Raw genomic sequence first — 26,493 nt, 5'->3', positions numbered from 1 at the left:
ATATTGTGGTGTTGTAGGGTGGTTTTGGGGTTTTTGTGTGTTGGTTTTGTTGTTGTTGTTAGATACATAAATATTTGTGTCCGAGTCAGAGTGTTCTGTGATATTGAATGTTTCCACTTGCTCTGGGGTAGTCTTTGAGCTGGATGTAATAGTGGTAGAGTGTTTTCAAGTGGTGCTCACTTGAGGCATCTTGAATGAATGATAGCTTAATTATTATTTTTAAAAATGTTTTTAGTGGAAAAGCTGTGATGGATCTATTCCTTGAATAAGTACAAAACACTCTGTTAACTTACTAGTTGTGTAGGGAAAAAAAGGTTTTTTTCTCTCTACTGTACTGTCACGTGCAGTTTGTTGTAGCTGAGCTCTGAGAGTGTATTATCAATAAAGAAATTAACAAACGTCATTCACTGGGAATGACATCTTTGGCATACACCGTAACTGTATATGAAAGATTTATTCTTTTCTTAGGCAAACTCCTAATTATTCTGCTAGCTAAGTGAAAATCAAAAAGTTCTTAAATTCCTTTTGTTCTCATTTTGCAGTCAGTGGGTTTTCTTCATGAATAAGAGCCACTGAAGTTTTTACCTGCTGATTCTAAGTTTGAACCAAAAAAGAGAGAGGAGGAGGGTGGAATCCTAATTAGTTAGAAATGGTTTAAAAAGGTGATTCCAAGACACACTTTATTTTTCTCTTCAGTGTTCTTATACCAGGCTAAGTTTAAAGGAATGCTTTGAACTATACTACCAAATTCCCAAATCACTTCTTATATTCCAAAGTAAATATGAAGTAGTAACTGGAATTAAATTGGTTTGAATAGTTCTTCGTATTTCAATTCTGACTTATTTCTCCTGGTGGGTTTGTAATATTACCTGTTATTTACATGATGGATTCTATAATTCTTGCATAAGTAACTAAAACAAGCTACAGTTGCAGGTAGTCAGTCCTTTGGAGATTGTTTTTAATAGCTGCAAGTTAAAATACCCATTAATTTTTGCCTTATTTTAATTTCTTTTTTTTTCTTTTTTAAATAAATTTAACTTTATTACTGTTTATTTGGGATTTTTTTTGTTCTTCTTTTCTAGGCTGCTCTTCTAAGTATTGTGCTGAGGGACTCGTTTGCAGCTCCTGAGAAGGACATTTTCCAAGCTTTGATGAATTGGTGTAAACATAACCCCAAGGAAAACCATGCCGAAATCATGCAAGCAGTACGTTTGCCACTAATGAGTCTAACAGAACTACTAAATGTTGTAAGACCTTCTGGATTGTTGTCACCTGATGCTATCCTAGATGCCATTAAGATTCGTTCTGAGAGTCGGGACATGGACCTCAACTACAGGGGCATGTTAAGTAAGCATCAGGTTTTTCATTTGTTTGGGTTTTTTTCTTATTTAGTAACTGTTGTCCATAGGATATGGTTAATTTGTGCTTTAAGGTTTTATCTGCTATTATGTGCTTAAAAGGCTTACATAATGAAATATCTTGTTATGTACTGTTCTTGCCATTTCTATTCCGCAAATAATATTTGTCAACAAATTTTCTCAGACATTGCTCAAACATGAATGTTGTAATGAGAGTACATTGTCCTAGAGGAAGTGCTATTTAATAGAAAAACTTTCACAAAAACATTGCAAATGTTATATGTATCTCTCACATATGATATTTATATGACATGATATTGAAATAATATATAGATATAAATAGAACAAATATAACATGTTGTATTAATATCATATTTTAACTTAATATATTTACATTAATATGTTTTTATTTATAATATGCTGTTACATGTAATAATATGTAATGAAGTATATTACAACATACAATGTATTTATATTAATATATAAATATAATAAATAAAACAAGGTATATGATATTTAAATGGTTTTATGTTGATGGTGACTTGTTTTCTACTTCATCAAGATTTTAATCTTTTCTTCACTACTTTTGATTTTTCTCTTACTCTTTACATGCTTGTCCAAATAGTATAAACACGTCTTCCAAAATTATAGTAACGTAAGCCTAGAAAGTATGAGAAGCCTTTTATTTGCCTTGTCTGTGCTGCCTTTTAGTTCAACAAGAATATCTAATATTGAGCTTTAGAAAGATATAGTTAGTTTGCTATTTGATGCATGATTTATAGAAAGTATTTACCCCACAGGAAAGAATAAAGTTGAATGTCTCTCCTCAAACAAGACTGTTAAAAATGTTTTTTTAAGAGAGGGTTCATCAATGTATTGTTTTGTAGTTAGAGTTAGGTATCATTATCCCCAGTTTTCTTGATGGATTACCTGTTCCTAGGACATAACAGATTTATTACTGTGAAATGATGGCATAGAAAACTTGCTTCACCATGTTGGTTCAAAGCCCAAGTAGCCAAAAGTTTCCCATTTCACTCCAGCTTTGCAGAGTACTGTAAGTTTGTATAGCTATTCAAATAGCTTGTATAGCCATGCCACTCTATATACCACTCTGCAAATTCATGATGAATCTACATCTTGAGCGTTTTGTGATCTTTAGTTTCCTTCCACTTCAAACAAACGAACAAAAAAACCAGTTGAAATTAGAACCAAAAAATGGGAAAGAAAGGGCAAAAAAATTGAGAGGTGTGGTGAGAGGCTGATCATAAGAAGAGACTAAATAGACCAAAAATTTAAAACCAGGAGGAAAGTGATGATTGAATGAGGAAGGTGCAATAAAATTCTGTAAAATAATGGAGGGGACTGAGAATATAGATACTACGTACTAGTAAATCATCACTACTTATTATTACTATTAAAGACCTAGGGGCATCAAATGAAATGGAAGAAGCAAAAGTTCTAAAATACCTCTCTTTTTGTAGTTTTGTTTTTCTTTGGCCATGTGTTTGGGCAAGAAAGGATACTGTCAATAAGCCTTTGATCTGACCTAATACAGTTGATGTTCAGAACATCTAATTTGCAGTATTTTTTTCTTATTTTTTTTTTCTTAGTACCAGGGGAAAATATTGCAACAATGAAGTATGGAGCACAGGTTGTAAAAGGGGAGCTGAAGTCTGCTTTATTAGATGGGGATACTCAGAACTATGACTTGGATCATGGCTTCTCTCGACACCCGATCGATGATGACTGCCGTTCTGGAATTGAAATTAAACTAGGCCAGCCATCGATAATCAACCACATACGAATACTACTGTGGGACAGAGATAGCCGGTAGGTGCCAAGTTGCCATAAAAAGGGATGGTAATGCATTTAATACTGGTTGTAATGTATCAGTGTGAAATATTCATTAAATATTTTATAAAATGTCATGGTCGGCCAATCCAAATGACAGATGACCCTTCCCCCCTGCCAAAGAGAGGAGAGAAAGAGATAAAGAGATTTACGAGTTTAGAACGAACTAACCCACTTTAATGAATTACTAATATTAAAATTAAAAAAAAATAAAAAAATAGATACAACATATACAAAACCGTATCAAGCTCCCAGGATGATATCACCAGCAGGCACTGGGGAAGTCCCAGACTGGACTCAGCGGTGGATAGGAACTGGTTTCCAGCTCTGGAGTCAGGAAGACACGGATCGGGATCAAAGGCAGATGAACAGGCAGGGTCCTCTTCGGACGTCGGCCATTGAAGAAAGAGACTGACCCTTTGATCCCTCAGGTTTTATACTGAGCATGGGGCAGATGGGATGGAATACCCCAGTTGGTCACGTTTGGGTCCCCTGTCCTGTTTGCTCCTCTCCACAGGTGGGACCCTTCTATGCTTTTTCTGCCCCTCCAATGGGGCAAATAACAAAATTGGCTGACCTTGGTTGTTATAGCAATAAGTACAAGCAAGAGCCTCTCTGCATACCATTCCTTGGCGCGAACTGTAAACATTGGTCTTATCACTGTGAGAACAGTTTTCTGCACAATATGCTGTTAATTTCAGAGAGTCAGAAGAGGCTTAGCTAAGAAGTAAAATTACTGAACAGAAAGTTGGTTCTGTTTTATTTCAAACCAGGACATAAAAAAAGCATGATACAGTTTTGGAAATGACAATGACAAGTTTTGTTTGAAAAAACCACTGTTTTTTTTGAATGCAGTTTTGGTTGCTTACATACCACACTGTATTTTGTGATGCTAAACTACCTCATGATATTCCAGTCCACTTTTTGTATCTTCCTTAAATAGTTTATATTACTCATGAAAGTTTACATAATTTCAGTTGTTTAGTTTTCTATTTGCCACTGAGTTTTCAACTGCTTTTATTTCAGTTTGAAAAACAATATTCTAGTTCTTTTGCAGAAACCATATTTTGTACTTATGTACATTCCAAACATTGACGGAATGTTTGTTCTGATTTTTTCAATATATAAAAAATATTAAGAAATAATACACTTTGACAATAATTCAGATAGTAAAATTTATTTAGAATGTGAATTATGGACTAACTACTGGAGTTATTAGAAGCCACTTCATGGTGAGACCAGTGAAGTATGAACTTTCATGGATGCCTTAGCCATTTTATGCTCAGCTACTTTAGATTGTTGCGGAATGCATGAAAGATCAAATTATGCATATTTGAACAATTGAGTTACAGCCTAAGTAGGAAAGGTTCTTTTTATCTGACAAATTGAATATATTAATTTTATAACTTGCAATGACAAAGATTTTACAATTTAGTAGAGAGCTCATGCAGGTATTCATAATCAATTTTCTATTAAAAACAGTAAAACAATCTACTTGTACTTTTAACACTTCATTACCTTTCTGATAAAATATTAATTTTATATTACTTCCAGAGTAATGGTTTAAAATTGCAAAACAGTTGCATTTTGTTTTCTTAACTTAACCAAACCACGACACCATGTTATTTTAGAACAGGGTGTACTCATGTTTTATTGATTTTTATTTTTATTTTTTGTAAATTATTTTAAAAATATTAATTACAGTTATTAATCATTCAAAACAAACTGCCTGAATTCTTAGCTTTTTAATTGTTTCAAGTAATTTCTGACTCAGTTCAACTGAAATTTGTGTTACTCCTCTATTCATTTTGGAAAGATTGAAAAGTAAAACTTCGAAGGTGCAAGGAGCTACTTCATACTACTTGTCCCAGAAGATCAGTCAAATTTATAAACCAATTATCAACCAATTTTATAAAATTTGAAAAAGTATTAGATACATATTAATAATGAGTTCTCTAGCAATTTTTAGGGAGCTTGTAATTGGTAAAATGCCCCTCATCTGCAAGGCATAAAACAGCAGCTGCTGAAATTTGGAGAAAAACCTTTCTCCTTGGGACAACTTATTAGAAAATTATCTGCTTGATGCCCTATGCCATTCCTCTGAAATTTGTAGAGCAAACCATTGTTGGTGGCAGAATATCAGACAAAGTCATAGAATCACTTAATTTGGAAAAGACCTTTAAGATCATCAAGTCCGGCCATTAATCTAGCACCGCCAAGTCCACCACTAAACCATGTCCCGATTTGTTTAGATGGATCTCTTATGCTGGAGTTTTCTGTCTTCATAAAATACAGAGGGTACAGTGGTTTAGGATTTAGTTTCTGTGTCATCCTCACTTTCTTATTTTTCTGTGGAAAGTTTTCTATTGGACTTTCTTTTGCTTCTTGCCTTACCTGAATTGTTAGGTTTTTTTTCCCTCAGTTGCTCAACTGGAAAACGAAGCATTTGGAGTGCTATATCCAGTTGTGGGCTCCTTAGTATAAGATACTGACACACTGGAGTGAGTTCAGGACACCAAGACATTGAGGGCTTGAGCACATGATGTACAAGGAGATGCTGAGAGAGCTTGCTGTTTTAAGAGGAGAAGGTTTAGAAGGGGGAACTGAAATATGCATGGGCTTGTAATAATAATGTTGCTAAAACAGTGTATTTATACCGGTTGTGAATATTACACATCTGGTTGGTGTGAATGTGAAAGCTGATTAGCTGTGAAAGCTGATTCACATCTTGAAGACCCTGCGTTACCTTTTGAAGTTCATAAATCGGTATTAACAGTGTTATCTAACGCTTTCAGAATTTTTAAAAAATATCAGGTTAGACGTCTACCCCTCTAAATCCTTGGCAAAAAATTGGAAATATTAAGGGCATTAATGTTTAACCAAAAACATTTGTGTAGAACTCTGGAAGAGCAACTCTTCTTAGAGAAATAGATGTGAAAGGAGGGTAAGTGCTAACATGGTGCTGTTGAAATGCCTGTGAATGTTAAGTGAAAGAAAATATTCTGAAACATTTCACAATTTGCTAAGCTGCAAGTGGAGCGTCTACTTCCTCCAAATTATTACTATTGTAGGTATAATATGGAAATAGTTTTAGTTTGGGTTTGCTTTCTTCTGACATCACTGTAAGCTAAATCTAATTGATAAGCAAGAGGAAGACAGATTGTGTTGGTGACTTTTTTTACTTTTGATGAGGTAATTTTGGGGTGTGGAAGTAGTGACAGGTTTAACAATGTTTCATAAACAACTGAAACGGTCAGAAGTGAAGAAGAGCATCAGTGAGAAAATGCTCATAAAGTAAATCTGCTTTAGTCAAGTGAAGGGTTTGAATTTGTATTTTTGATCTGCTAAATGCTTTTTGATTTTTCTTTGTTGATATGGCAATAGAAATAATAATTGTCCCCCTGGTGTTTTAGATTTACTCCATACAGAAGAAATACAAATGATTATTTTTATGACTGAGTCTCCATTGCATTTTTTTGAGTGTCAATGGTCTCGTCTAATTACTGCAGATTGTGAGTGTTAGGATGTTTTAAGTCATTCTGAAAAAGTGTCTTAACATAGCTGCTTGTTATACAGGTCTGTGGATAGGAAGAAATAGCCTTCTTATCAGCACAACTGAAAATCCAGAAGAAATAATACCTAAGATGTATCTGCTTGTATTCTAACCAGTGGTTTTTTTGACAATCCATAGGTCTTATTCCTACTACATTGAGGTGTCCATGGATGAGTTAGACTGGATTCGGGTTATTGATCACTCTAAATACCTCTGTCGGTCCTGGCAGAACCTGTATTTTCCTGCCCGTGTCTGCAGGTTAGTTCATCAATGTAATGTTTCATGGCTGTCATTAAATAATTTAGACACCAGAATAAGTTGGTGGATTTTGTATTATGTATTTCTGATAATGTATGATATACACAATCTTCATCAGCTATCTTAAAAAAAAAAAAATTAAATTTGTCTGTGTGTTTTCTTAAATATAAATATAGGTGATAAATTGCAGGGATCCTGTTTTGAAAACCCTGGTGCTTCCATCTCCAACTATGTATCTTTCTCCTTTTCTCCTGGCTTTTTTTTTTTTCTTTCTGAGTCCTACTCACTTTTCTTGCAGCTGATGTTTTTTTTTCACTCAGTAGTAAACATCATTCCTTGACTGCCAAAAGGTTTAAAATGTGTTTATGTACTTACTATAAAGCTTGGAAATATGTTTTTATATATTTCATATATTTCCTGCTGCTTCATTGAAAGAGTGTTTTAAACAGTTGTGAAAGAGAGAAAGGGGAGAGTTAGGACTAAGAAGGTTTGAGCAATGATTTGTGTAAACCAAAGCAGCTGGATGGATTTCATTATTTATTTGTTATTTATTTATTATTTAATTATTAAGGTGATGATGTCTTTTTACTGAAAGTGCTGGGAATTGTGGAAGAAGCTTATGATCGCATTGAAGCTGTCTTATCCAAAAACTGAATTGAGCTCATTGACAGAGAGGCCACAGTGTGTAGATTCCAAAGATGTTATCATCATTAGGTTATGCATCATAGACCCAAAGAGGAAATGCCCTGTATTGTGATAATTATTCTGTAGACACAAACTTTTTAATCAGTACAGCAACTCTTGGAATTCCCAAGGAGGGAAGTGCTTTCTTTTCCCCAAAGAATGACCTCTTTCTGTGATCTTTACTGCTCCAGAACATGGGATTGCTGGGATACAGTGGTTCTATGGTGAAAGAGTGTGGAGCGGGCGTCACTTGTGTCTCTCTTGGATAATTCTTTCTCAGCTTACCTGTCCTTTTAATAATACTGAACGTAACTGACTTGAAATTTATTTTTCCCGATAAAACAAATGCGTTCTCACCTTTTCCCTATAAGTTTTATGATCCTGACTTTACTGTTTTCTCTTTCTGAAATGGTTGGTGCTGTCCCCTAGTGTGTGTGTGTATCTGATAAATTTTTGCTTAAAGATGTCTGTGATAAATCACCTAGCAATGATGAAATGCCTCATGGAGTTTATAGGTGTTTTACATTTCCTGGGGATATTTTTGTGTGTGTGACCTTAACTTGGTGCAAAGTGGACGAATTGTTAGTAAGCACAGCTTTTTTGCTTCCATCATGCTAGCAAGAAGATTTGAAGAGAATTTAGGGTATTATGGTTGGACTTTACTTCATCGTCTTTCAAAAGGGCAGCTATTCTTTCGCCTTATCCAAAGACTTCTCCAAAAGTGATTTTTCTACTTCAACATCAGTTTATCTGTTTGTCATTCTCCACCCCTGGGCACAGCTGTCTTCATCTCTGTGTATGTGTGCGGGCTGTTTTGAGAGCATCATTGCTCTGTTTTGGTGAAAGTTCTTTTTCTCTGGTGAAAGCAGAGAGTGAAGAGTCGGGGGGAGTATGTTAGTCCAGAGTTTTAGTTGGTACGTTACTCATTTTTTGGCACATAAGGACCTCTTGTATATTCTAGCTCTTCGATGATCTCTTAATCCTCTGAAAGTGACTGGCCCTCTGTTGGAGGAGCAGATTATCAGGAGGGAGTTCATTTCATGTGATGTTGTTGTATGCATAGCTATATATTAGCTACTTAAATGCATCCACAAACACACCTGGAAACCTCTCCCTTGCAGTTTTATTTTAGCAGATATTTGAAGTTGTCCAGGTAACTACAGCACAGATTTCCTTATCTCATAGTCCTCATGCCTCTCATTTTTCCTGTGCTGCTCAATAATCCCCACTAAACCTGTTATTTTCTATAAATCTCTGTTTCTCATTATCATATCCACAAAGTGATGAGGGAATTGCCTTGAGGTGCAGCTACTTTGAAGAACGAGTGAAAAAGCTAGTGAAAGACATGTAGCAGCATAAGTTTATGAATACTTATTGTTAAGGAGCAGTAACCTTAAGGCAATATGAGTTCTCAGTTGTGAGTCAACATGATAATTCAGAGTGATTTAGATAAAGTTGTTCTGTAATGTCTCTTTACATCAGTGAATTGAAGCCTGCATTGTATTAAAGGTGCTAGTCAAAAGTTAAAGTACTGTGACTAGAATTTACTCTTCTTACTGTTTTTTTTTCCTGTAAATAATAAGAAAAATATATTTTAAATGTGACTAGAAATATAAAATTGCTGACAATTTTTGAGGAGTTCCACTTTAAGAACTTTGTATTTATTTATTTGTATTAATATAAATAAGTCCAACTTGAAGGTTGGCCCTGCTTTAATTAGGGTTTTGGACCAGTTGATCTCCATAAAAGAAACTTTGAGTGGAGGAATACATATTAGTATTTGTTAGTTTTATTTATCTAGCTTTAATATTCTGTATAGAAAGAAGTAAGCAAGGAGGACTAGATTTTTTTTTTCTCTCTAATTTCAGGTTTTTGTGATTATCTATTTAAAAAAAAATTATTTATTTAAATGGGTTAAACTATTTATCTCTAGGATAATAACATATCTCTAGGATACTAACATACACAAAACAAAAATCCTAAAGTATGTAGCAGCTTTTTGTCATCTAAAAAGAGATGATCTCCAGTGTTGTGACCACAGATTTAAAATACGAGCTAATATGAGATTATTTCAGAATGTATTATTTTAATATTTGATACTGTTTTTACAGATAAACTATGCATGCTTATCAAAGGGCAGATATGTTTTAAGTGTTTTATATGTGCTCTGTTTAGAAAGAAATTGTTATCAGATTATCAACAGGTAATGAAAAAAATCCCATTTATTTCATTTGAAGATGTAAACGCCTGCCCCGTTTTTAAAGGAAGACTGTTATGCAACTTGGCAAATCACTCACATTTATTAGCACTAGATTAATCAATGCATTCTTTACATCCAAAACTAGTTATGTTTTTATATTGCTCAGCAGTGCTTCTGCTGTGTATACTTGAGTCAGTGTGATAAGTCCCAGTGCCAAAATTTTCCTGTTCGTGGACAAAAGTATTGAGTGAGGAGTGCATTGCAGGTATCATGCTCTGTTCTGTCTTCTTGCCATTGTTTTTAATGTTTATTCCCCTTTTGTCTTAGTAATGCAGATAATAATCTCTTTGCAAGAAACTGCTTAGGGAGCCATGCAAGAAATTTTTTTTTTAAAGGTTTTTTTGCGTTGTCAGTGGAAGATGCTGGAATAAGTATCTTTTCACGGTGCGGTTTCTTACCAGTATAGATTTGAGATAGCTGCTGGTTTGTGTGGTTGTTTCTTTTTTTTTTTCTTTTTTTTCATTTTAAAAATTAGCTAATTTGTACAAGGAAGATTATTTCTTAGGCATTGAAGCTTAGTATAACAGGTGAGAGAGTGTTGCTGTATTTTGAGGGTTTGCTTTAGTAGGAGAAAATGCTAGGTATAATACCTGGGCTTTTTATTGACGTCATTGTATTTTAGAAAAACTTTTAATTTTTGCTTTAAATACTTTCAGAGAACAATATTCCACCACGTTTAAAAACATAACAGCCTTATACTATGCAGAAAAAGCAAATAAGAGAGTGGGATTACAGCGGCATTTTTGGGGTTGGGTTTTTTTTTTTTTTATTTAGAATTTCTTTTGGTCCTAGTTTCATTGTTTGTACTCATATAGCAATTTTCATCTAGAGCTGAAGAATTTCTTTAGAGGGAAAACAGAAGGTGGAAAATAGTCATGTAAGCAGGTTCCTGTCAGAATTAGGAACGAGTGTCAGGTTCATAGTTACTCCAGCTTCAACTTTTAATAGTTAGGCAATGTAGAAGAGAATGCTTATGTGTTTGTTACTAATTTTTAAGTGAATATTTTTCTTTCAAATTTCCAAGTATTTTTAACGTGTAACTCCTAATTGAACCGTTTACCCTGTCATTAACTTGAAAAAATGAATATCATCTTCTGGATTATGTTAAAAAGTTAACTCTTCCTTGTATCGCACTTAATCCACAGTCCTGACAATGTTGAATTGTGTTGTGTTTCAAGAAATCAGTGATTAATATCAGTGGATTTTTCATAACCCATGTGGATATCAGATTGAGTATGGGTAAGCAACAATAGTTAATGTAAAAAAAAAAGGCAGATTTTAAAATCAAGATAGCAGTCAAAGTTGTGATTCTATGCTGCACCTCTTTTTTTGGGATAAAAGAGTGTGAATGCATTAAGTGAATTGTAATACCTCTAAAGATCTTTAAATAAGCAATGCTGGTTTTTATTTTATCTTTCTCACTTTTTTCATCCTTTCGTTTTTGTTTTGTGGCTCCATCTTTTTACTTTGTCCTAGACCACAAATTTTTAAGAACATCATTAAAGCAATTGCAAGAAAGTGAAAAATTTTGAGTGGTCTCAAAATAAGTCAAATGTAGCCACAAGGTGTCACTATAATAAAAGTTTAAAAGACTTAATTTCATTCTGTTTAATTGTGTGAAACTGTTATTTCTAGTGTATGTTGTGCTTGTATACTAAACTTCCCAGATCTATGGAATCATTCTGGTTTGCTATTTTTGCTATAGAGGGAGCAAGTACAGAGATAGTACATCAGCTCAGAAGGAAACTCAATTAATTTTCCATGTTACATCTGACATTGGATGATGATGAGTTTTAATTGAGGGAGTATTTGCATAACCAAACCAATTTATAGTTTGAAAAGTAATGCTGTTTTGTCAGTAATATCAGAATTTGAAAAAGATAATGAAAGGGGAAAGGGGTCAATTTTTATCTGCATTTGCTACTATTTTATTGTCTTATCTCTTCTTGAGATATTAGAATGTGACTAATCAAAGGGAAATTTTAATTAACTATTACTGCATAATTTTTTCGTCCTAAGGCATTTTTATTAAAAGAACTGAAAAATGCTTGTAGAATAATGCTGTAAATGTGGGAAATTATTTAAGCATATTCTTTTTGCTGTTTTTTAATTTGTTTTAAATTGAAAAATATTGAGGTTTTTTAATACTACTAGGTTGAATTAATAGATGTATGATATGTTTAAATGCTTCACGTTTCCCTTAATTGGCTGCTGTAGAAAGCGTGGTATAGAATTATTTTTACTTTAGAAGGTGTACTCGTGTATTAAATGTATTTATCAGTGCAGATAGAATTTCTTGCCTTTCCTTTTACTAGGCATTGATGATATTGGATGGTTTTTTTGTTCAGTGCTTCAGCAGTTTTTGCTACTAATGATTACACCATTTGTAATCCTTTGCCTGAGTGAAGACAAATTAAAATGTAGACCCTGTCTCCTGAGCATTGAAAAAAAGCAGAATGTAAAAAGAGTAAATGTTTCAGTACTAATGCAGTTCTAAACCAAGAAATTGTGCCATTGTGCACAATTATTTTCCAGGTACTAACATGCAAAGAGATGTAATTTTTCAAGTATAGGCTAGGCAACACTTTTTTTCTTTAATTCTCTTCTTGGTCAGGCAGCCTCAGGCACCTGTGCTTTATACTGATGATGGTGGAGTCATTTTATTTTTCTTTCCACTTTGGAGAGTCAGTCATTGAAATTAGTTGCTGATTAGACAGCAAAGTCTCACTTTCAGCCTTACCACTAGGTCTCTGATATCCTTATCTGTAGGAGATACCCTGGTGGCAACTTAGTCAGCCAGAAGGTGTTCTGAATATGGTTCAGTTTAAGAAGATGTTGAAACAAGTGAGGAGTTAATTCTTAAGGAAAAAGCAGTTGAGGCACTATCCCAGGTACCTGAAATAAACTGAGAAGAAAGCAGTGTCTGCAGATCTGATTTAGCACTGGCTTTTCTAGCAGATAATCCTGCATTCCCTTCCCTCCCCCAGCAGAGAATGGTGGTGTTCAGAAGCAGCACTCAGACATCCAAAAGAATCTCTTTAACATTGTTTTAACTTAAAATGCAACCTTACATCATCACTGATCTAACTGAAAAACATAGACTAAGAGTTGCTGGTAGGAGCCTCTGGTAAACCCTTCAGTCAGTCTGAAAGGCATTCAAAAATTTTTTTTTCACTACTAAGTCATTAATATCCTTATAAAATGACTTCTTGCAAGTGGAATGATTAAATTTTGGCAACTGAAACCATCTTTACCTTAATTACCGCACTTGAGAAATATAAATGGTTGCATAGGCAACATGTTGATTAGTTATTTTATTTGTACTGTGCTCTGGGAAGCATTGACTGTTACGTAAATATTTTATTTCTGATTGTGCAGATATGCTGATGTTTCTGACTTTAGGAAAAAAACCCACCAATCCTTGCTGCACAATACAAATTAGCTTTTCTTCATTTCTGAGTAACTGAAATCTTAAAATCTTCTCTTAATTCTAATACTGTATTACATACATATAGTGATAATGTAATGTCCAGAGATAAGTAAAAATTATCTTGGTTTGTATTACAGAAACATATTATTAAAAGAAAGTAACTTTGAAATGTCATTCCAGACCTTTGAGGGCTTTCACTGATGTTATTTTCACAAATCAATTTTCACTGCAGACATGCAGTTTTCTTTTTTGTGTTTTTGGTTTTTCGGGGTTTTTTTGGGGGGGTGGGGAGAAGAGTAATCACTCTTTCTAGTAGGAAGTGATCATATTGAGGAATCTTTATTGGCATGTTTCCAATACCTTGCTTTTTAACTTTGTGAAATACAAGGAAATTATTTCCTGAAGTCTCCATTTTAGTGGCTAGGTGCCGCTTGATTATCTTTCTATCTATCAGTTTTTAAACATCTTTTTTTTCCCAGGATGTGTTCAATCTGGCATTTTTTTCCTTTCCTAAGGTAAGGTGATAGTCTCAGATTTTTCAAAACATGTAGATCATCTACAGAGGATCAAGAAAGCTATTGCTCTATCTGGGACAGAGCGTTTATTGATTTAAAAGATCCCTTTCTTCATTTCAGGTTAGGTATACTTTTGATCTTAAGCTTACATGTCTAATAGCGGCTCCAAATGTGGTCCTAGTGATATAGAAGCTCATTTCTCTACAGGTGTAATCAATAACATTTTTCATCAAGAACTTTATCAAGGCAGCTTTTTTCTTCTCAAATGCCTTCTCTGTCTCTGCCATAGCAATTTCAGTTTTCCTAAGCTAAAGAGCCCAACTCAGCTTTGAGGAAAAGCAAAAAAGCTAGTGTGCGTTTAAGCTGTCGATGACAACCTGCCAGACGGCTCATCCTCTGAAAATGAGTATTTGTCTGAAAAAGTGTGTGTAGAGGGGTCAGTATGGTTGTATAGAAATACCTGAGAAATGGGACAGCGAGCCTGCCAATCCAGTTTGTTGGATATAAATTATAAAAAAGTATAGTATATTCTTTTCTTATTTTTTGGTTTATAGTTTTTAACTTTTTAAGAGATCTAGATTACATATTTCTCATGTTTGACGTACTACCAAAAAAAAAGTGTTTATTATGGTTAGAATTTCTATGTATTCTGAATTTTGATTTATCCATTGTAAGTTTCTTAAAATGTAAATTTTTTCTAGGTCTGTTTTCAAGCTGTTTCATCTCATAAAAGAGATCTGACATAAGTAAAAATTACCAGTAGTTATTCAGCTTGATGGTGATACATAGAAATACACCTAAATAATAAATTATCAAATTGTTTGTAATAAATACAACTTGCTGTAGAATTTAAAGTTAATGTTGCATAAGACAAATCTGCGTTTAAAAGGCATCTTCAACACTCTTTTTTCTTCAAATCCTCTTCTGTTATTTCTCTTACACTCTAAGAGCTAGAATTAAATGTGAAAACTTGCCATATATATTTACAAAGACGGGCTTTTACAAAAGGAAATCTTGTTTTGCCAAATTTGTAAGAATTCTGGTTTATTTTAGTTTGTTGATCAGTGATGGCCGTCTGTTGAAATTGTTTGATGGCGCTGTGTAAAGCATTTTTCTTTTTTCCCATTTCTCAGCAGATAAAGGGGCATGGTTTGTTGATGTGCATCTGAAACACTGTACCATGCTTACAATTACACATTATGAATATTCAAAGTGTACCCATAAAACCGAATAATACACTTGAGTGGATTCACTTTCAGTTTCTAAGTTTATAAAGCCATCTGTCAACCAACACTAGGCCAGTCTCAATTGTGGAATAATTTGGATGACATTAAAAATTTTACAGTAAAGCAAATTTGTCTGTGGTTAAACTTAACTTGAGGTTTGTGAACAAAGAATCATCGTTGGTGTAGCACTTTTTAAAGGTATAAATCAGTGTATGAATGCGAAAGCCATAAAGTAAATTCCTTTATTCAGTGTCCTTTTTCTCCTCAAAAGCAGCTTGTAGAACTGGTGCTGAACTTAAACTTCTTGAGCTTGGACTGTACTTGCTCATTCTCATTTCAGTTTCAATTGGGAGTACTAGGCTGATGGTTCATTTGATGCTGCTTTTAAATCGTTTTCTGTTCCTATAAAGGAATATTTACCCCCTAATTTGGAAGAAGACAGAACACAGTTGAAAATGAAAACTCAGGCTGAAAACACTAATAAATAAAACCGAACAAATTGGGTGCTATAGAGAATCAAATTTATAGGAAATAAGATATGTGAAAGTGTGCATAAGTATCTTCAACTGACAGCAATGAGTGAGGGAAGGAAAGTAAGTAATGGAAAAGTAACATCGTTATTAGTCAGTAAAGTAGTGGCTTCATTGCTTTTCTTTATACCGCTTTCTTTGTTGTTTGTATTGGGGAATAACAGCAGTGATGGAAGGTGTATTAAATATTGATTTCTAAATCTGTATTCTGTTCAATTATCCTGTCTCTTTTAATGGCAAATTGCAAAGTTGGCTAATCAAGGTGCATTCTCATTAACAACCTAAGTGCCCTGTTGAGTCAGACCAACAGGCACCTCGTCCTGTGTCCTGTCTCTGATCCCAAGAGCAGAAGATGCTGGTCAGGGAGCCCAGCCATCCTCTCTGTTCTGTTCGTCTTATACTGCTCGCAATCCCGTTAGTATACATTCATAAATTTGTTGTATATTCATTTATCTTAGGTCCTTCACTGACTGCTTTTATAGCTTCTACTGACTGCTTTTATAGCTTCTACTGGCAGCAGATTCCAAAAGGTTGGTAGCTACTGCATAAAGAAAGTAATTTTATCTGTTTAGACAATTATTTTACTAGTTTCAGTGTCTTCTAGTTCCAGTAATGTGGGATTTGGTGAATGACAACACTGCATTCATCTTTTCCACTCTTACTATGATTTTGTGAATGTCCAGCATGGTCCCCTCAACCATCTCCTCTTTGGTTGCAATCTACTCTGTTTCTTTTATGATTTTAGGTGACCTTCTCTGTGCTTTCTGTGACTCTCCTGTGCTCTCCTTGAAGTGTGGAGAGCAGAACTGTGTATGAGCACTCGAGATATGGGTACACCAAGCTGTTACAGTGACAGAACAACACTCTCTTTTGTTCTCAGCAGCCCTCACAATGATGTACAATATTTCAGTGATTTCCTCACCACCCCCTGGCATTTGACTACCCAAAAAAGCTTGTTTTCATTTGCAGACTAGGAGACTGCACTAATGAGACTTTTCCTGGGCTGCTTAGAAACAAAATTATAGCTTTCATGGCTCTTTTCTTGATACTTGACAGTATTTTGTAAATGGAAAAAGCTTATTTGGCTTTCTCAGTTCTTTGGTTGACCATGTGACTCACTTGAGACTTGCATTTTTATTTTTGTTCAATTCGTGTGTTAAAACTCTTAAAAAACTAGGTTTTGCCAGTATTTCTTTGAGTTTAAGTAGATGCACTGTTTACAAAGATTAATTCTCTGATATACTTTGGAAGCTAAAATTAAATGTGTTTTTTTGTTTGTTTTCTTTTTCCAAAAATCTCTCTCTAAACTTACCTGTGAAATTTTTCAAGTTGCACAATATCTATTTTTAGGGGAAGGCTGGACATGCATGATTTTTTGGGGGATTTTTTTGTGTTTTTTTTTTTGTTAATGACTAGAATTATAGTCTCTTAAAACAAGTAAAACATTCTGAAGTTAAAATATTTATTTTCTTTCAAGTCGTCCTACATAGAATTGAGGAGGGGAAATTTGGTTGTTTTGGAGATTTATTTTAAAGTGATTACAATTAAATTGGATTGGAAAAATCCTGAAAAGCCCTTATGAATTTGAAGAACTCAAGGGTTTTTTTCTGAGACACTTGATTTTTCAAATGTGTAGGATTTGGGGGGGGAATTTATACAAACTTTCCATGTAATTTGACGTTACGTGTTCATTTTCACATTAGCTTATCAGATGCCCTCACTCTTTTTATGCCTTTAAAATTTAGATAAGGAAGTTTAAAAAATAACTTTCCTTGGAATTAATTGCTTTTTAAAATAAAGTGTTTATGTAACGAAGTTTCTCGAGTCTAAAAATTAAGAGTTGAAATGTCACCTGGTTGGAGATTTGAAAAAATTAGGGGTAAATTATGAGTACATAGTATTAAGGCATACAATCAATATTGATTGTGCCTTAGGGTGTTTCCATACAGCAGTTGTGTTCTTTTTGCATATTAATCTAATGAAATTCATTTCTAAGAGCTACCAAGATTGACTTTTTTAAATTATCATTCTTACTATTTTTGTTACAGTGTTGGTAGCAGGATAATTTTCTGTGTAAAATGAGTATTTATGAAGACTTTCATTGATGTAAGCCAATTTTATTTTTTTTTTTCAGTTTACCTAGTGTTGTTAATATTTTATTTGGAGGGTGAGGGTTATTTTTAGTTTTTCTTTTTTATGAGAGTATTCTTGATTCTGATTTAATAGGTAGGAAAACTAAGGATGAGTGGAGCACTGTGTATATGTATATGCATAGACACACTCCCCATTCAGATTGTAGTTCATCCCCCTTTTTTATGGGAAGGATTTAATATTTATTTTGAGGAAAACTGATTTTAAAACTTCAGCAGATCAAAATAGGGTGAAAGGCTGGAAGACATTATTGCTGATTATTCTAGTTTGTAGTAAATTATAAAGCATATGTAACAGCTGCAAAGAGAGATGATTTCCTGTGTCATATTTCATCTTACCTTCATAGATAAGTGCATAAGTGAAAGGGAAACAAATTGTTTCAATATGGCAAATCTATATTATTTCTTTGGAGCGAAAATGAATGAAATTGAAATAATTCACTCTTGGGTGAAACTAGAAACTGTAAATGTATTTTATTCTCTTGCTGCAGATTGACATGTGGATTAGTAATAAGAGAATGTTCCTCATATCATCAGCAGTAGTCTGGCACGTTCAAGTATACTGAATTACAGTCACGAAAAAGGGGTTCACTATGTTGCCATGTAATTTACACAGAAGAGCATGTAATTCATTATTTTAACAGAAGTTGTTGTTCACTGTCAGAAGATCTTTTTTCCGACTACTTAAACTCTCTTTATCCTTTGTGTTATGGAAAAAAAATATAGTTACCTGTGCCTCATCTGTGTCATCTATGCATCACCTGATTTCTGGGAAGATACTGAAGGCTCTTTACTATCCTCTGGCATGTGGGCATGAGTCGGCACCATCGCAGGTGGCACCTAACTGGTCTTTCCCACAGGTGCCTGGAAATCAGTATACTAGGAAGGCTTGGGGTCAGCAGCATATTTAGACTACTTTGTTTCCACAACTGACTGACATTCTTATTATGTAGAGAACGAGAGATCCTTGAAAATTTCACAGTACCATATGCAAGTTGAGCTTGTGGGGTTTGTAGTAATGATATACAAGCAAGCTAGCAGGAAAAGTATCTAGAGCCACCAAAATTCTTCTTTTTCCCATCACCTATATGAACGCAAAGAAAATCAAAGCCAAACTGTCTTGATGATTCAAAAGACACATCTTTCTGTCCTGCTGATGGGCATGTCAAAGTAGCTAGAAGATTATTATCTTCTGAAAATTTCAATTAAAGTGTTTTTCAATTCTAACTTGCATGGTTTGGTTTATAGAGTAATAGTAGGGCAAAATATGTCCCAATAGTTCGTTGACAAAAACTGCTTCCTTTGTATTTTTCATAACTGGTTAATTATTATCTTCTGTTACTACAACTTCAATGAAAAATTTAGGAGACAGTTCTTAAGTCAGCTTTCCCTGTTTATCTGGCTGTTTCTTATCAGTGTGAATGCTGGAGAAGCGCAGATGCTCACTTCAGTTTTCATGTGACGTGAGATGCTCTGCAGAAAATATGCTGCTAGGTATTTACTTTTCTAGTACTTAAGAATTGTTTAGAGGCCACTACTGTCAACTTTGTTACAGCATGGAACCGTATAACATTTCAAAGAAATAGTCTGTCAATGATAAAGGTTGGCTGACTTCACAGCAACATAATTCTGAAGGCCCAATGTAAGGTAACACAAATTGCCAGAAGAGGCTAATCTTGCTACATTGCACATATATTTAACGGAGAGCAGAGAACCTATTCCGGGACTTGACAGAGAGCGTGAATCTAAATGAATGCCTTTTGGAGGAGCCTCTTTATATTCATTGATAGTGCTGGGGAGTCTTGGGTGACTATTCCCACAACGTAGCTCCCCAAGTTGAATGCCTGCAGCTAAATGATGTGAAGAATTCCTCTTTCCTTTGGGAATTTTTTCCTGCTAGGATTGTTCACCTTATGAACTGGAGATAAGCATATGATGGAAGAGATTAGTACTTTTTTGGAGGAATGTTAGTACAGGAGCAGGGTGCAGGTAAGGCCTGTTCTTGGGAAATGACTATTTAATTGATACTGGGGAAAAAAAATTACTATTGGAAGGTATTTCCAGAAACAGTGCTCTGAGTTTAATTAGATGTGCATCACATACACTTTTGATGGGGAAGAAATGGTAGAAATGAAGTAGAGAGGATGTTGATATGAAAGAGAGGTGACTGGATGGCTTTTCTGCTCAGATAACCTCCTAGGATTTCTGTACATCAGACATTTACACTAGATAAGGCAAGTGTGAAATAGACAACACGAGCGCTTTGACAGAAGATCACTTAGGCTTTGTATTTGGTAAACTGGGGAGAAGATGGGACTCTGGAATTTGTCTTCTAAACGCTGATTAGTCTGGACTTCTGTTTCAAGGGGCAATGGACAGTCTACATTTTACTGGTGTTTGTTTCTGTATTGTGGTTGTTTTGTGCTTGTCATTATCAGTAATAAGGTGACTGAGATGAAATACTTAATTTCTGGAGAGAATCTGGTTTTTGTGGGTTTTTTATGAGAAGTCTGCTGAATTATCACACACTTTTAAAAAAAATATTTGGGTTTTTTGAATTAAAATTTTCTTGAGTTGAAATTATCAAAAGATGCATTTTAGACACAATATTAGTTTGTGTCTAAAGTAATATAAAAAGGCATTTAGCAACTGGGGAGTCGACTAAACCATTTTATTCTGTACTATAAGCTTGTTCAGTGCACATTTCTTCCAAAAATTATTGTTAAAGGGTCCTCCAAATCATCGGCTGGGGAAAATTACTTAAAGCAATGCATGAAATGCAAACCGAGTGTCTGCCCAGGTTGGCCTGTTTCCTCTATTATCTTTGGTAATTATTGGACCTCAGTTAAAAATGTCCCAGTTTTGTGTGTTTTGGGATGATGGCAATTAAACATTTTTTATGGGAGGTGGGAAGAGTGAGAGGAAGTACTCTTCTTGACCACCCTCTTGAGCATTTGGAGGACTTCACTAGTGTATCATTTATAAAATCTTTAAAGATTAACTGATTTTAAAATATATCTTTTCTGAATATTTACTCTGAACTTACTTGATGCCTTTTCTCATTTTGCACTGAAGAACATCTCTTATCCCATTTTACTATAAAGTAAGCTCAGTGTACATTTTTTAAAATGGCCATCTTGGTGAAATTCATAATCTAATCTTTATTGTGCAGCTTCATGGCTTACATTGTACGCAACTGCCATGATGGAATTGAAAAAGTTGAATATATTTGTTCTCTATTACCTAAAAAGGAAATGTTTCAGTGTGAAAATGTTATGGTCATTATATCAATTACTTAAGTGCAGATGGAAGGAATTACTATTGATCTAACAGATTTAATAGTTCGTATTCAAAATCTGTGGAATAGAAGTAATATTTTGCAGCTGAGTAATACTGAGTGTAATCCTTCAGGCACAATTCTGAAAGCACCTGTAAAACTGGAAAATTACATTCTTTTCTTTTTCAGGCATAACTGGACTTGAATATCTTTGTTCATTTTAGCTTCTAGTGTATTATATCTGCATAAGGAGCTAAATTATGTATTTTATTTCAATCATTCAGATAAGAATTTGTTTGAGGTATTAAAATTAGGAACTGTATGCGGTTACCATGGTAATTACTTGAAGTAGTTGCAGTACTTAAGGGAAAACAGAGGTCACCACAGGAGTCACAAACAAAGGAGAGTGCTTTTATATAAGATGCATGGGTTCAGGCTGATAGGAGGGGACTGAGCTTTTTAGTTCTCTCTGCAGTGTGTTTCCCATTTCTAGTGGTCTTTTTAAAGGAGAGAAGAGATTTTTTTCTGGGATCCTCTGAACGTCTTTTGTTTTGCTTCCTCCCACACTTTGCTGCTCCTCCTTGCAAATTCTGGTTTTCAGAATTGGTCTGTGCTACTTCATACATTGGCTAAAAGAAATGTCTTGGCAGTACTATGGAGCATTCCTAGCCACCTAGTCTTTTAAGGAGAACTTCTATGTTGACTTTCTAGTTACCTTGATTTATGGGTCAAAAAGATTATGTACAAACACGTCAGTTATTCAGTTACTAGTAAGCTCCAGCCCCTTCTCTGCCTTCCTGTCTTAACCTCTTGTGTTTGGACTGGGAGTTGGTTCTCCCATGCTGAGTGTGTGGGAAACTCTGCCAGCCTCTTATTGAAAGAAACACAATTTGCTTACTTAGATATAGACAGGAGCTCCTACATCAAACTTGAGACTTCCTTTTCACTTTCTCCCCACAGTGGTAGAGATACTTGGTGCAGTCATCAAATCTTTGGATCGCTGTTAGGTGTCTTCTGATGCTTGACAGCAGGATCATACCCAGTTTGTGAGTGAAGAATAGTTCTTGTTCATACGCATGGTAATTAACTGAGGAAAACACACTCGTAGAGTATACATGAATATGCTCCTCACCCTCAGCGCAGTCCCCTAGTGACTGGCTGCAGGCCAGTCATCAGTCAAGTGGGAAAATGCTGGTCTTGTCATTCCCTGGAGCAGGCTGAGCCTTCATTTTGCTGAGCTGCTGGCTTCCCTCTCTCTGCTGCTTCTTGTAGCGTTTCTGTATTTTGTCACATCAGTCTTTTTTCTTCTGTGTTTTTGATGTTAATTCTCTGCTGAGCTAATGCCAGATAGTAACAGTTTAAAGCAATCTCATGTTTGTGCTCTTCCTTTGTTTTTAGGCTTAATAGTGTGTGTGGCTTAATAGCCTAAATGTGCTCTCGTGTGTAGACAGAGGTAGTAAAGACAACCAGAGCTCATTGTTCATTTATCAGTGAGCTGAGGCCTGGGTCATACTTCAGGAAAGTTTCATACTTGTCCCAGGATGGGCCTTAATCCCTCCCTGGAATTGGCTGTTGTTATTCTGGCAGCATATTGCTGTCCTGAGTTGGGAGATGCTTAGAAAAATTTGGACAGCTAGGTGAATTCTGTGGTCAACCATGATACAACAACTTGTAGGTAGTGTGTTAGCTTAAGGTAAAATGAGTCAAATGGTGTCAACAGAATTAGGAAGGGTGTTTTGTTGATGTGAAAACGATGTGATACTTGTGCTAGATAGGATTTGGAACTGTTTCAGCAAATGAAATGGCAGATACATGTGGCAGGTAGTCAAGATTATTTATAAAGTGTTTTTGTGCATCTTTGGATAATATTATTGGGTTAAACATAAATGCAGTCTAATAGAGTTCTTGTCAACGCCACTGATTTATTCTCAAAATTACTATTAGAAAATCAGCCTGAGAATTACTGTATTTAAAGGCAAACAAATGCTACACTATTTTCTTTCTGATCCCAATTTCATGGCTCTTACTTGAAATAACAAAATGGTTATTTCATCTTAGATATAGGCAGCTGGCTTTCTCCAGACTTCCTTCAAAAATATAGCATTAGCCTGATCAGGGGGATTAAATAAGATCTTAAGAACTGTGTAGCTTGTGAGTCTCAGAAGAGACTGGAAAGGTTTAGAAAGCCTGGACAGAAGAGGGGAATAGGGGGATAAACTTATAAAGTAAAGAAAGCCTTTTAAACTGAGGGTATTAGCCAAAGGATGAAGTAAGCTGTATACAGAAGACAGGATTTGGAGCAAGTGTCATGTGCAAAACGTAGAAACATGGCTGTGCAAGACAAGCCTAGAGAATGCTTAGGAATGCTGAAAAATCTTACAGAAGTTATCATTCTGCCTAGAAAGTACATTTGTTTCTAATAACTATTGTAATAAACTTTTGAAACCTTTTCAAGTAGTCTACAACTGCATCTAAAAATTAATGAACCAAATGTCCCAATGTCCTTTCTTTAGTCCTGTGGCCAGATCCATCCTACTAAACTCCTTTCACCTTCCAGAATGGTTTGACCATCCTCATTGCCCAAGGGGCAATTAGCTTCTGGCTCACATGGACGCTCACTCAAGCAGTGCTTGAGAAGGGAGTGCCAGTTGGGCTGGACTGGAATCATGCCAGGGACAGGTCTAATACTTTCTACAGTGTACAGTGTACCCTGTATGTCTGCTTCCATTTTCAGATGACCTTAAAAATGACTAGTGTAGCTAGAATAACATCAAGACTGAGTTCTGGAAGAGTTTTTCCTGTGCTTTTGTGCACAATCACTGCTGTGCAGTGGACATCAGGTCCATTAAAGGCATGGCTTCAGTTTATTTGAACAGAGTGTTCTAGAGAGTGTGGAAGTTCTTTGCATGAGGTTCAACTTGTTAAATGATTGATTTGCAGAGCTTTGGTAGTTATTTTTCTGACAAACCAAAAGTGTCTCAGTGTGAGCTGTTCAGTGACACAATATGTATATGTCTGAGCTGTATAGATATTTTCATTTTCAGTTATGATACAGAGTGAAGCAATATAGGATGTCACTGATAATTTCTGTAGATTTTGTGGAGTGCATGGGTAATATTTTTTTATAATATAAGTCTTAAAAATTCCTTTAGCTTGTAGTTATCGTCCTTTTACAGATGAGAAAAATAAAGCTAAAAGTTACTGGCTAATCTGCATTTGTTTGCAAAACAAACTAAAATTGCAAAGTTTTATTTTTAGTGCTTGCATGAAGGGCTTGGATGCTGTATATTAAGTAGGTGCAATGAATATTAGTTGCTGGATTTTTAATAGGATGTAAGATGCATAACTGAGTAAAGCAAACATGTATTCAGCAATTGCCAAATCCAAGATCACTTTGTTTCTGTGGAACGTAGGGAATAAGAAGTACAGTGTCAGTTACTTTTATATGGGAAGTTTATCCTGTGGCCCAACTTGAGATTTAGTATTTTAAAATCTTTTCTGTTTTGATCTTTGATGCCATTTTGTTAACCCAAAGTTGTCTGGCATCTCTGGAGTGCTTTTAGGATGATGGAATGAGTGGTGAACCTGCAGAGATCTAATACCCTTTTGGGGGGGGTGGTGAAGCATAAGAGTTACTACCTTTACAGCACAAGAAACCTTGTGGTAGCATATTGCAGTGATAGAGTTAATATTCAGTTAAATGGAAGTGGAAGAGAAGCAATAGTGCAAGGGAAGGAGTAAGAAATTAAGTGATATCTTTTTAGAAGTCTGCCTTATTGCTGCCTGCATTGCTCCTCTGGGATTTTTCTATTAAATACAAGAAAAACAGCAAGCTCTTCTTGAAAAAACAGAAGATGAAATTACTGCCATAAATTTTTATTTTTTTATCGTGTTGAAAAACCTTAATTTAGATGGGGAGGGTTTATTACCAGTCTTTTCCTGGCGTGGCTAAGTTCAATTAATTTCAGATGACAAGCTCCAGGGCTTTCTTCCTCTGCTCCCTCACAGCCCCCCTTCCCAATGTGTGGAAAGTACAATTTGTTATTGGTTTGCCTTGGGCTCTGGAGACCTCATTAAAGACCCAAAAAGGAGGTTCTGCCTCTATTGTTGGACGCTTTTCTGTTGAGCTGGGGCCATTTGCATTCTCACGTGGAAAGGAGTACAAGGGTGGAGGATGAAAACTCTTAGGTTTATATTGCTTGCCTGTTGATAAAAATGATGATACCGGATTAAAAAACTGCTGCTCTTTAGACTCTAGTGTTATAGTAAAATTTGCAATGCAGAGGCAGATCAGCTTTGAGATAGGAATGTAAGCAGGAAATCTAAAGTCATTTTTGTTTTTACAGTTTATATGCAGAATGTCCATTTGTTTGATGGTAAGCAAAGATGCCAGCAAAATCCTACAGTTAGTCACGGTTCCGAGACATCATTCTAACACTTCAAATGCCTATTCCTATCAAAATACTGTGAGAAACGTCTTGGAAGCAAGAGATTGGGCTTTTTAGTCTGCATAGTAGTCCAAGACACTATATTGGAGCAATAAGTATATAAGAACTATCATATATGTACAGTGTATTTTCATAGCAAAAGCCAATATGCCTGGGACAAACTATTTATCCTGACAGTAATTTTAAGGTTTAACATGAAATGTATGCAATCATGTCTTTCTTTGATTAGCAACAAAACTGTGTCTTATGTATTTAACCCAACGTAGGGCAGTGGATTCTAATTTAAAGCCTTCTTACTGACATAAAATAAAGTAGGAGTTCAATAAAACTGATTTCTTGTATAAGCAGTTGATTCCCTTACTCTTTTCTCTGGTGTTGTCTTGTAATAAAATAAAGCGTAGCAAATGTGGATTTGATTGTGCCTTTAGTATTTTCACTATTTTCACAGTGTTTTCAGTGGCAGTATAAAGCACCTACACACACATGCACACATTTATGTATCTATATATACATGAAGTCACACACATAAACCTATATAGAAGGATTTTAAGACTACTCTCAGGAAAATTAAATAAAGGTATTTTACAAATAAAATCAGTATTTGTTTTAGATTCACATTGTATGCTAGTGTAATACTCAGCTTATACATATAATACAGCATATAATTCAAAAAGTTGCTTACAATTAAATAAAGCAGAAATATTGAATGTCTAGTTAGCTAGATACCACAGGTAGTAATATTTTAAAACAAATGCTTTTGTAATAGGAGAGTACTTAGAATTGTTCTTTCTATCTAGAAGTCTATATATTAAGAAGTAGAATTTGTTCGTTAAATAAAATGTAATAAGAAATTCAGAATAAGGTACTGATAAACTTCCTTTCCTTCTGAAAATGACTGCATGTTCCTTGTTAAATGAACACTCCATAAAATTAATTCAAAGATCAAAAATGCT

At 34.9% G+C, this 26,493-nt stretch overlaps 1 protein-coding gene across 1 annotated transcript in view; it reads left to right on the top strand.

Moving 5' to 3' along the window:
- The window catches only part of BTBD9 (BTB domain containing 9), a 122,449-nt gene that overhangs the window by 9,219 nt on the left and 86,737 nt on the right, over nucleotides 1-26,493 (top strand). The window contains exons 5-7 of the mRNA XM_074166452.1: nucleotides 1,083-1,347; nucleotides 2,969-3,188; nucleotides 6,901-7,020. Coding sequence (XP_074022553.1) covers nucleotides 1,083-1,347; nucleotides 2,969-3,188; nucleotides 6,901-7,020 — 605 coding nt within the window. The remainder of the gene's footprint in view (nucleotides 1-1,082; nucleotides 1,348-2,968; nucleotides 3,189-6,900; nucleotides 7,021-26,493) is intronic.

Source organism: Numenius arquata, chromosome 2 (assembly GCF_964106895.1).
Source record: "Numenius arquata chromosome 2, bNumArq3.hap1.1, whole genome shotgun sequence".
Lineage (NCBI taxonomy): Eukaryota > Metazoa > Chordata > Aves > Charadriiformes > Scolopacidae > Numenius > Numenius arquata.
This window is presented reverse-complemented; position numbering and strand designations above follow the sequence as displayed.